General features: G+C 39.4%; 1 protein-coding gene across 1 annotated transcript in view; it reads left to right on the top strand.

The window, feature by feature from the left end:
- The first annotated feature begins 10,467 nt into the window (after nucleotides 1-10,467).
- Nucleotides 10,468-12,522, top strand: part of SPATA16 (spermatogenesis associated 16) — a 296,094-nt gene continuing 294,039 nt past the window's right edge. The window contains exon 1 of the mRNA XM_051983185.1: nucleotides 10,468-10,633. Within this exon, the coding sequence (XP_051839145.1) occupies nucleotides 10,472-10,633 (162 nt within the window). The 5' untranslated portion in view covers nucleotides 10,468-10,471. The remainder of the gene's footprint in view (nucleotides 10,634-12,522) is intronic.

Raw genomic sequence — 12,522 nt, 5'->3', positions numbered from 1 at the left:
ACCACAAATCTTGGAATGAATCACATGAGCCCAAATGGAAAATTTCTGATTTCTTCTGAATCCAAGTTCGATGCTCCATAGGAGAAACCATATTCTTTTATCCCTTCAGGTAAATCCTTTCTTCTCCTTCAACTTCACAGCGCTCTCAAATTTCCTCTCTCTCAATTCAGCATCACAAAAAGCCTCCAACTCCAATTCAGGACACATTTTCCTTCTTTTTTTCATCCTCCTTTCTCAGCTATGGTCACTGTCTTTAAACTCAATGTTCTCTCACCAAAGCTGTGCACAGAATGCAAAATGTCACCCTTTAAATTTTATTGAATTAGTACTTTCACAGAATATCTGTAGGAAAGGAAAAAACATCATAATTGGTCAGTTTTATAAAAGGAACCAATCTTCTCATAGATATAAAGCTGGATCAGGCATTGGAGGTCACCTGGTCCAATCCCCTTCACCTAATAGATGAAAAATTGTTGCCAAAAGTGGGGGAATGATTTGCCCAACCTTCTCCTTGATTCTCCATCATCTCCAAGTCATGTTACCATAGATGACCTTCTTCCTTTCCTTCTCGTTTCAGTTATGTGCAACTTTTCATCATCTCTCTTGGGATTTTCCTGTCCAAGATACTGGAGTGGCTTGCCATTTCCTATTCCAGCTTATTTTACAGATGAGGCAAACAGGTCACACAATTAGTAGGTATCTGATATCAGATCTGAATTCACATCTTCCTAATTCCGGGCCCAGCACTCTACCCACTGAGCCACCTCGCTCCCTTTGTATGTTGTCTTCCCTGATTAGAATGTAAGCTTTTTGAGGTTGGGAATTATTCTTTTTTATTTTTGGTTCACCAGTCCTCAGTACAGTGCCAAACACATAGTATATATTTAATAATTGGTCTATCTATCTAACTTACCAAAATGCATACAGAAAGGAAGAAATAAATCCAACATTCAAATCCCAGTACCCTTACTCCAAATTCTGATTTTTTTCCCCAAAGGACATCATCTCCTACCTACTAACAGTCACTAATAAATACAATTGCTACCAGTTAAAAACAACAAAAACAAAAAATGTTCAATACGTCAAAAAGCATCGACACACCCATAATAGTAGATTTTTAGCCCATTGATGCATTTATAGTAATAAACTTGCCTTTACCAGGACTCCAAGATCAAGAAAGGACTTTCAAGTATTACCCAATTTGAATCTTGCTTAGTGATCTAACTTCCAATTCTTCTATTTTTAGAAACCTCATTCTGTGAAAGCCTACTAAAAAACTAACTCCAAGTCCAAACCAAAGCACACCCGAGCTGCCTCTGCCTTTAGAAACATGACTCACCAAGCTTTTTTTTTTATTTGTAAATGACCTTTCCCATCTAAAACACCAAGCCCAAAGTCTACAGGACTATTCAGGGATTAGCCAGGTGACTTTTATGCCACTCCTAAAATGTCACAGGATTTATTTTTTTTTAATTGTAGAAGTGTCATTACAACCAGGACCAAAAAAGAGACCGTTTTCCCACCCCAACCTGCATAGGTATCAAACCAACACAACCCAATTTATTTATAAACTGGCATTTTAATGTCTGCTAAATCTCTTCTAAAGAGTTTTTCAAATGAGTTAAGAAACTTTATAAAACAAGGGAAGTAGCAGGATCTGAACTAGATAGACAACAGATCCTTTACTCTCATTCTACTGTTTTTTTTGTTGTTGTTGTTGTTGTTTTTTTTTTTATTGCATCATCCTGTCTAAGGAACAGCTTTAAGTCACGATGTATCATTCTATCTTTAAATAATGACAACAACTATAAGAGAACATAGTAGAAAGAATACCATTCCTAGAATCAGGAAGACTTATCTTCATGAGTTCAAATTTAGACTTACTTTCTAGCTGAGTGACCCTAAGGAAATCAGTTATTTTTGTTTCCTCATCTGTAAAATGTGCCAAACAAGGAAATGGAAAACCACTCCAGTATCTTTACTAAAATTTAGTACAAGAGTTGGACATGACTGAAATGACTGAACAACAATAATATTGTTTTAAAGTTTGCAAGGCATTTAAAAATATTAACTTATTTTGTCCTCACAAAAACCCTAGGAAGTAGGTGCTGTTATTATCCCCCTTTTATAGAGGAGGAAACTGAGGCAGACAGTGGTTAAGCAACTCAGCCAGAATTGTACAACTCGTGTCTGACACAAAACTAGAAGGCAGGTATTTCTAACTCCCAAGTCCAGTGTTCTACCTTCCCTTCTAGCTGCATCGGTAAACAGCAAGATAATTCCATCCTAGAATTCCAAATATAGTGTTGATAATGAAAGGTGACATATCCTTGTGAAGAATACTAGCAACAGGTGCATTAGAAAAGGACAAGAGAAAGCAGAGACAAACCTTTGATCAATCAATCAGTCAACAAGCATTTATTAAGCACCTACTAGACTCCAGGGACTATGTAAAATACTGGAGATACAAAGACTAAAATTAAACTTCAGAAGCTTACATTCTATTATGGGAGAAAATATGTGCTTATAATATCCATGTATAAATAAAGTGGGTGATTATGGTGATGATGATGATGATAGCTAATGTTTATAAGATCAGGTAAATAGCTCAGTGGATAGAGTACTGAGCTTGAAGTCAGGAATATCTGAATTCAAATCTGACTTCAGACATTTATTAGATATGTGATATCACTTAATCCCCTGGGAAAAAAAATGGCAGAGCACTTCAGTATCTTTGCCAAGAAAACCTGATGGTCAATACTGATGGGCTACGGTCCACAGGGTCATGAAGAGTTGAACCCAACTGAACACAATATTTACAAAGCACTTGCTATGTACTATGTAGTATGCATATAAAATAAATACAAGATGTGATAAATAGGCAAGTTCTTAAATTTTATAAACTGACATGTGTATCAGAATTCTTTAGTATTAAGTTCACATCCTTGAGAGAGTAAGTGAGGTGCTTGAATTCTGTACTTGTAGGAGGAAGAAAGGGAAATAATAAGGAAAAGGTACCAAAGTAACTCCTAGATCTGGAGTCAGCAAGCCCTGAGTTCAAATTCAATCTCATAATGAATTACTTGTGTGATGCTGGGCAAGTTTACCATTGTTTGCTTTAGTTTTCTCATCGTAAAAAGGATAATGGTGATTCTAATCTCTCAGGGTTGTTGTGAGCATCAAATGAGATAATCATCCTAAAGCATTTAGCACAGTACCTAGGACAAAGTTATTTGTTGTTATGTTTATCCTTTCTAAAAAGTGACCATGACATCAGGGAGGTGGTGCCATGACATGCAAGTAAATTGGATTTAAGTGGGGATTGGCTGTTCAAAGTTACCTGCCTCACTTTCCCCTCCACAGCCATCTGATCCAGTGGCCAAATATAGATCAAAACAATCAGAGATGGCTCTGGATGCAATTAGAGACCTTGGCCTTTTTAAAATAAGGTCTTTAACAAGTCTCAGTTTGACTGAGGCAACATTCATTTGGTGATTAAGGCTGACTAAGAAATGAGGTATTTAATGGCCTCTTTTCCCAAATAAAACAAAATCAACTTGGGAGGGGAAGACCTTTGGGATTTCTGGACAAAAGGGAAATAATTATTATTTACATCCATGCTGAGTCAATCAAGGCCCAAGGACTTAATAAAACTAAGTCGGAGTTGACCTGGGACCTATTGTTTTATATAAATATTAGATTTTAACTATTATTATTATTAAAATTATATGGAAATGGGCTTAGGGATAAATTTGGGATACTTTATAAGGAAATATGACAATCATTTGAAAAAGTTTAAACACATTTTGAATTTCAGATATTGCATGATTCATCCAACATCCCCAAAAGGCAGCAAACACTGAAAGTGACCCATAATTTCATTAATTTGGAAGTGCTCTTCAATAATCACAATCTATCCATTCAATTAAATCCCCTCCTGCCTAATCACTTAGGGTTAAGTGTAAGCTCTTAGGGTTAGTCTCTCTTTTTAGTTTTTAGTGTTTTGGGGTTTTTTTGGTGAACATAGTAAAATAAGCCACCACAATATAAGCTTCTATCACTAAGTGGCATGGGACTGTTTGTAAGTCTCTCTCTCTCTAGATCTAGCTGGGGGCACCCTCCTACAGCAGACATGGCTTCTTGCAGGAGATGGTCCTTCAAGCCATTCCAGCATGGTAAAACAAGATGTAACTTGTGCTCTACTGGCAGAGCCATTGAGAACCTGGACTCACCTTCATACGCAAAGCAGGCATCTTGGAACAACAGATTTTTTTAATGGAAAAAGAATCTTCAGAGTTTTTATAACAAACTCTTTTCACTCATCAAAAACAGTGAGTGTCATCTTTAGCTCCATACTTTTACCCCATATGTCTAATCTGCTGCCATAACAAGATCTTTTGTAAATGTCCCCTTCTGTCCACTTACACAGCTGTGAATCTATTCTAGGCCTTCATCACTTTTAACTTAAGAATACTGCCAGAGTCTTTTAACTAGTCTCTCTGCCTCAAATCTCTCTCCATTTCAACCCATCTTTTTCTCATCTGCTAAAATAATTTTCTTAAAGCACAAATCTGATCATTTTACTCCAACTGCTCAGATTACAACTAGGATTAAATGTAAAGTCCTTGGATTGGCATTTAAAGCTATTTATAACCTGATCCATTTCTACCTCTCTAGTCTTTGGACACTTTATTCTCCTCCATGCATTCTCGTCTTTCTAGCTTCTTGGCTGTTCTTCACATGTAAAATTCCATCTTCCTAGCTTCCTTTAAGGGCCAATGAAAATTTTATCTTCTATAAGAAGGCTTTCCCAACCCCCTTAATTCTAATGTCTTTTTTCGGTGAATTATTTCCTATTCATTTTTTATGTAGATTATTTGTTTACTTATTTCCATCATCATATTTTGAATTCCTTTAAAGAAGAGACTGTCTTTGCCTTTTTTGTATTCCCAGTGCTTAGCACAGTGCCTAGAACTTAATAAATATTTAATGAATTGCTGATGTCACATTTTTGTGTTTTTGTTCTAGCTGTTCCCCCAAAGCTGGAATGCTCTTCCTTCTCACTTCTGCCTATTACAATCCCTGTTTTCCTTTAAAACTCTATGACTATGGATTATGCAGACAATAAAATTTTATCCATTATAGATATAGATAGATAAAACTGATCAATAGATAAGCTTGATAGATGGATAAATAGGATAGATAGGTGGATAGATAAGATAGAGAGATATCTCGTATATACATTTTAAATACAGAATGAGGTAGGACCAAAATTAAATATGAGTAGAGTAGAAGGTTGAGTTGAATTGGGAAATTATAGAGTTATAATAATGTCCAAATTTCTTGAAGTAATAGCCTACATTTTTATAGTAATAATCTTATGATTTTAAGGTTTCCATTCATGAAATAGCAGTCTCCAAAGAACCAAAGTTAAAAATCATCCAAAAGCACAATGGAAAGATGCATGGAGATATAACCAGATTCCACAACACTGCAATGGACAAATCAAACATTACTAGCAATATAATGTCTGTCAGTAGAAGAATATATGATTGGGAGAAAATGATGGCAGGAGAGTAAGTGATAATTGATGCATGGGGAATGTGTTCTATTGCTATTCATGCAATGTCAGGAGATCTAGAGGAAAGATGCACCACTTCTCCTTTCTCCATTTCTCCTTCCCCTGTTCTTCCCCCATCACAATGAGTGAAGCCAATATGGTGGGTTTCCAAGAGGACATGGAGAAGTTATATTTGATGGGCAGGCACGGATGGGGGGAGATCTGCATCACTGGAGGGAATTCAGATCTATTGAACCACTGCAGTGTAAAAGCAGTACGATGCCAATAAATTTTCCCAGGGTCACACAGCTAGTCAGTATCTGATGCTAGACACTGAATTCAATTGCTAATGATTTCACTGAGGAGACTTTCTAGAGCTCTGGAGAGTGATGCAGATGGCTTTCTTGTAATCCAGAGGGAAAAACAAAATTTAAACAATTGGCAAACCCTTTCTATGTGTCTAGGGATTACTCTTGCATGCAATTAGCCTAAATCATGTTTCCTTTTTATCCAAAAGAAAGCTCGAAAGCTCATATTTAACATTTCCTTTATAGATTTTTTTCTGATTCTGGTACAACATAATTTGCAACAAGACTTTGGAAGAGGAAATACTTTGAATTTTGATAAATAGAATGAAAAAGAGAAAAGATTCACTTTGACCTCTCTGAGAAACTATCCCATTAACAATAAACAATAAAAAATCATCTATAGCCAATAAACATATTGTGATTTTCTTTTTAAAAATATTTGTTGATACCTTTTGTCACTTCATTTTCAAATATGTGCCCCTTCTCTCTAATTAAACAATATATCAACAATCTGACAGTACATATAATATTCCCCATTTATAATACCACACTTCTGCAAAGAAAGGCGCAAGATGCATTTTCTCCTCTCTGCTTCCATTAAAAATTTGGTCATTAGAATTAGAAATGGTTTTTGTTTGTTATTTTTGTTGTTGCTAATTCCATTTACATGTGGTCATTGTGCTTAACTTTGGATATTTCATATGTCTTCCTCACATTCATAGTTTTTAATCTGGTATTACATAGACCAATAGTTCAGTTTCCAGTAGACCATAAGCTCCTTGAGGGCAAGGTCTATTTTCCAGTTCCTGGTATGGCATTTTACATATAATATGTTCTAATCAAAGTTTTTTGTTGCTGTTGCTTAGTCATTTTTCAGTTGTTCCTGACTTTTCATAACCTTATTCAAAGTTTTCTTGGCAAAGATACTAGAGTGGCTTATCATTTCCTTCTCTAGCTTGTTGGGCATATAAGGAAACTGAGGTAAACAGGGGTGTGATTTTCCCAGGGTCCCACAGCTAGTCAGTATCTGACACCAGACACTGAATTCAATTTCTAATGGTTCTACTAAGGAGACTTTCTAGAGCTCTGGAGAGTGATGCAATTCATACAACCTCTTCTGAAAAGCTGGAGAATCTTGCCATTAATGCAGCATCTCTGGGGTGCAGCTTGAATATGTTTCTTCCTTTTCACAACACTTACATGGCTTCCTTTTGCCTCTAGGTTATATCATACAAATTCTTCTGCCTAGCATTTAAAGCCCTCCAAAGTATGACTTTAATCTACTGCTCCACCTTATTTCACATCCACTTTGACTAAATTGGTCTTTTTGCTTTCCCAATGTCTTTTAATCCCCTGCCTCCGAAAAAGACACTTTCTATTCATAAAATATATTCCCTTCTCAACTCAGCCCTTAAATTTTTTTTAAAAAAAGCATTTATTAAAGTTTCAGGTATTATACTAAACTTTTAAGGGATAAAAAAGGCAAAAACGAAGTAGACCCTGATTTCAAGGAGTTTACTTTCTATTGAAAGAAAACAATATATATTCATTTTAATCGAAGCAAAATATAAACAAAATAATTCAGAATATTTATCTTCCTTCACTACAGATGATGCTTACCCAAGAAAGTCTTCCTTGATGTCCCTTTATCAACTAGTGGTTGCAATATTCCTTTGATTTGATTTTCATTTCTTTCCTATAAGCTGTAGCATGTATAGCTGCCATATCATGGTAAAACTATTTCAGCAAATGGGCTGAGGTAGTTTGAGAGTCACCAACACATATCAAACCTGTCAGTGAATTAGGCAGGATGTCTAGGAGAGACCAAGGCAATTGATGCATGAAAACTAAAGGGAATTTTCAGGAAAGTGTTGGAATAAAGAATGGAAAGCCTTTTGTGGGAATAGGTGGAACACAGAAGCAGAGTGTTTTGCAATTGATCACAAGTCTAGTTCAAGCCAGGGTTTGGGATGCATAGTTCAATGAGATCAGCCAGCAGACACTAGCAAAGGTATCTGGGAATGAACAATATCTTGGTTCACTGCAGGTTCTTGATAGGCACCTTTCAGCAAACCGATTTACTATATATCCAATACATTTGCCTGGTAAGGTAACTCATAGAAAACAGGCATATTGATCTGAACAATCCAATAAATAAAAACTGTACATATGTGCTCATCCCATACATAGTCATAGTTAAAGTGGTTAGAACTATTAGTTCATGTATTTTTGTTCACCATTCCTTTATAGCAAATATTTATTCAACAAAACTCAGATCATGTTTATTGGGACACAAAACGCCTTTATAAAAATACATACAGCAAATAAAAGAAGTTTAAAGAAGGCAAAACAAAGAGTCAGAGAAAGAGGAGGAAGTGTAGAGGGGCTACATCCATAAGGATCTACTAGCAACAACAAGCTGTAACAATTTTAAAATTTGAGAGCCATGTTTTCTGGGTAATTTAATTATGTTATTAATTAGGCTATCATGTTATTCATAAAAGAAGTCAATGGTACACTTGAATGCCAAAAACTGCTTCTATAGTGGAAGCTCAGTTTATATGTCCTGGGAGGGTAAGCAAACAACACTGATTGGTTAACAATTAGTGAGAGAATGACTATTACAGTGAGCTGTATTACAAAGAAGGTCTTGAGGAACATAATGAGGAACACCCAAATCTTGGTCAAAGAGATTTGTCAATTTCCATATCACCTGTCTGACAAAAGGGAAAACCCACATTTTCCCATATGTGTCTGAATTGCTTTTACTATTTTTGATTAGCCCTTACCTATTCTGGCTTGGGCAAATTTTTAAGAAAGATTTTCCACTGGCTGATTTCTGAGTGAGGAAGTAGAAAAAGGGGGGGGGGGGACATGTTTCTGACTCGATAATTAGTTATAATGAATAAGAAATAACAATTTTTCTCAAAGCAAATCATTAAGTTGGGTCATGAGTTTGACAGCATTTTTCACTTGCAATTTACTTGACACCTGGGACCCTTATCCCAAAAGCTTCTTCCAGGTCTACAATAAACTATCACTTCCCAAGAACCTTGAATCCCTCCTTCCACTTGGGAAAACTATTCTTCCCAAAACCCTCTTGTGAATAAAGGTGTATATTCATCTTTATACCTACACATATATGACATAATACCTTTGTTCTTTACTTGTGTGGGGGAGAGACAGAAAAAAAGAAAGAGAGAGAAACAGAAATAGAGAAAAGGGGAGTGAAAGACAGAGGGACACAGAGAGAAAGAGACAGATTCAGAGACAGAGCCAGAAAAACACACATACACACAGAGACAGAGACAGCTAGAGAGCCAGAGAGAGAGAGAGAGAGAAAGAGAGAGAGAGAGAGAGAAGGAAGAGAGAGAAGGAAGAGAGAGAGAGAAGAAGAAAAGAGAGAGAGGAAGAGAGAGGAAGAGAGAAGGAAGAGAGAGGAAGAGAGAGGAAGAGAGAGAGAGAGAGACAGAGAGGGACGCAAAGACAGAGAGAGACACAAAGACAGAGACAGCGAGACAGACAGAAAGAGAGAGAGAGAGAGAGAGAGAGAGAGAGAGAGAGAGAGAAGGAAGAGAGAGAGAGAGAGAAGGAAGAGAGAGAGAGAGAAGGAAGAGAGAGAGAAGAAGAAGAAAAGAGAGAGAGGAAGAGAGAGGAAGAGAGAAGGAAGAGAGAGGAAGAGAGAGGAAGAGAGAGAGAGAGAGAGAGAGAGAGACAGAAAGAGAGAGAGAGAGAGAGAGAGGAGAGAGAGAGAGAGGAGAGAGAGAGAGAGAGAGAGAGAGAGAGAGAGAGAGAGAGAGAGAGAGAGAGAGAGAGAGAGAGAGAGAGAGAGAGAAACGGAGAGACAGAAAGAGAGAGAGCTGCCTGTGTTGCTGTATAATGTACATATACAACACCTTTGTTATGGTTTTGGCCCTGAAGAATTTTCAATATTTTTCCCTTCTAAAAATCCCAGAGGGAAAGCTCTACCTGGTGAATTAAAGAGAACGATTGGGTATCAGTCGACAACCAAACGCATAGGTAAATGGTGATCCGGTTTCCAGCTCCCTCAAGGTAAGACTGCTTACATAAGTGGGGCGCTCGCCGGGGAACACTAAAGTACCGGGAAGCGACGTGAACGGAACCTCTCGAAAAGAGGGGAACACCGTGCGCACGGTTCTCAGTCTTACTGTCCCATCTGCAAAATGGGGAGATGGCCCTCCCCCCCAGACTTGGCAGAGCCTGCAGGACTGAGGGGGCCCGCTCCGCTCTCGGGGTCTCTCCGCCGGCCGCACTCGGGCCACTCCGTTTGTTCTCAGGGCGAGGCGGCCGCTGGGATAAGTCTGCGCTGTCACGGACACAGTCCCACGGCAAGCCGGGCTGCATCCCCGCACGAAGGCTCGGGCCGAAGCCCCGTAAGGCGCGCTTGGGCTCCGCAGAGCAGTCTGGCCGCGCCCCCGCCCCCCGCACAGCCTCACGCCCTTCCCCGAAGCCAAGCGAGCGGCGGAGTTCCCAGCCACGTGCAAGGCCCGCGGAGCTGGAAACAGCTGGGTGGGGGAGGGGACAGCGCTTAAGGGGGCGGGCTGGGAGGGGGCGGGGCAGCGCGAGGGACCAATGGAATGTGATGTTTCAAAAAAAAAATCGGGGCTCGCGGGAAGAATGCCCGGGGGAGGGCGTTTGCGCCGCCCCAGAGCTGGCCGAGCCCTGGGCCGAGGTCCGGGGCGCAGGGAGCTGTCGTGGAAGGCACCACTCGTGGCCGCCGCTCGAGAGGCTCTGGACTTGGCTGGTAGGATACGAAAATGAACTTGGGCAGCTCAGCTTCAGCTACACGGCTTCCCGGGGGAGAGCATGGGAAAGACCGAGAAAGGGGGCGACTCGCCTCTCTGCAGCCTGCTCTCAAATCTGCCTTCATCTCCATCCCTATCGTCATCCTTATCTCACCCTCATCCTGGTCCTTATGTCTCCCCTCATCCCCATCTTCAGATCTACCCTCCTCCCCATCCTTATCTCAACCCTCCTCCTCATCCTTCTCAACCCTCCTCCTCATCCTTCTCAACCTCCTCCCCATCCTTATCTCAACCCTCCTCCCCATCCTTCTCAACTCTCCTCCCCATCCTTATCTCTACCCTCCTCCCCATCCTTATCTCAACCTTCTTCCCCATCCTTATCTCAACCCTCCTCCTCATCCTTCTCAACCCTCCTCCCCATCCTTATCTCAACCCTCCTCCTCATCCTTCTCAACCCTCCTCCCCATCCTTATCTCAACCCTCCTCCCCATCCTTCTCAACCCTCCTCCCCATCCTTATCTCAACCCCCCTCCCCATCCTTATCTCAACCCTCCTCCCCATCCTTATCTCAACCCTCCTCCCCATTCCCATCTTGACCCTCATCCCCAAGACCATTTCTATCCCTATCTTCATTCTCCCTTCCTAGGAAGGCTTACCTTAGGGGTCATCACAGTGATTCACCCAACATGTCCAATCTGACACTGACTGGTGTAGGGTCACCTCGCCATCTCACGCTTTGGCTGTTCATTATATCTGACTCTGTGTCCCCATGTTGGGTCTTCTTGGCAAAGATACTGGAATGATTTGCCATTTCTTTCTCAAACACATTTTACAGATGAGGAAACTGAGGCAAACCAGGTTAAGTGGCTTGCCCAGGTCCCACAAGGCCAGATTTGAACTCAGCATGATGAACCTTCCTGACCCCAGTGCTCCATCCATGGCACAAAGCTGCTCATCCCTATCTCACACTTAGATTAGAGAAGTAGCCTTCTGGTTGCTCTCCTTGTCTTTCCCCCTTGTAGTCTATCTTCCACTCAGCTGCCAAAGCGATCTTCCCACGGGCAGGCCTGATCCTGTCATCCACCCCACTTAATGAGCTCCAGGAGCTCCCTAATGCCTCCAGTATAGGATGTTACATTTACCTTTTAAAGTACTTTGTGACCTGACTTCTTCCTGCCTTCATAGTCTTTTCCAACTTTTCTGCCTTTCACAGCAGAGAAAAATAACATCGGTTTCCTTGCTGCTAATTCTAATGCTAAGCTAGCATTTATATACATACTGCTTTGAGTTTTGCAAAGTGTTTAAAATATTTTTTCTTTATACCGTCCCTGGAACATAGGTGTTATTATTGTCCCCATTTCATAGATGAGTAAACTGAAGTAGACAGGTTAATGACTTTTCCGGGGTGACAGATCTCATCAGTGTCAAAGGTCTGTGAATTTGAATCTCCCTATCTCCCTATCGCCTGGTCTTTGTAAAAAATCTTTTGGTTTTGTTTTGTTTTTATTTAAAACTAAATACAAAATAAGAAAAAATAGAAAAAGAAAGAAAAGGAAATTTTTTAAATTGTCATGTATCCAATAGAACATCAAGGAGGATTCAAAATAGCTAACAATTAATTTCAATTTCAAGAAATGATTATTATATAATAATAGTGAAGATTTTATATATTCGTGATTATCCATCTTTTCTTGGCTTCCTTATAAGTTATTCCTTTGTTCTCTGCTGTGTATTTTTTACTTTATTCTTTTTTCCCATTTCATCCTCACTATCTCCCCCAACCAGGCTACAGTTAAGCACAGGTATGTATGTATGTATGTGTATATATATATATATATATATATATATATATATATATATATATATATATATATATATATATATATGC

Source organism: Antechinus flavipes, chromosome 3, assembly GCF_016432865.1.
Source record: "Antechinus flavipes isolate AdamAnt ecotype Samford, QLD, Australia chromosome 3, AdamAnt_v2, whole genome shotgun sequence".
Classification (NCBI taxonomy): domain Eukaryota; kingdom Metazoa; phylum Chordata; class Mammalia; order Dasyuromorphia; family Dasyuridae; genus Antechinus; species Antechinus flavipes.
This window is presented reverse-complemented; position numbering and strand designations above follow the sequence as displayed.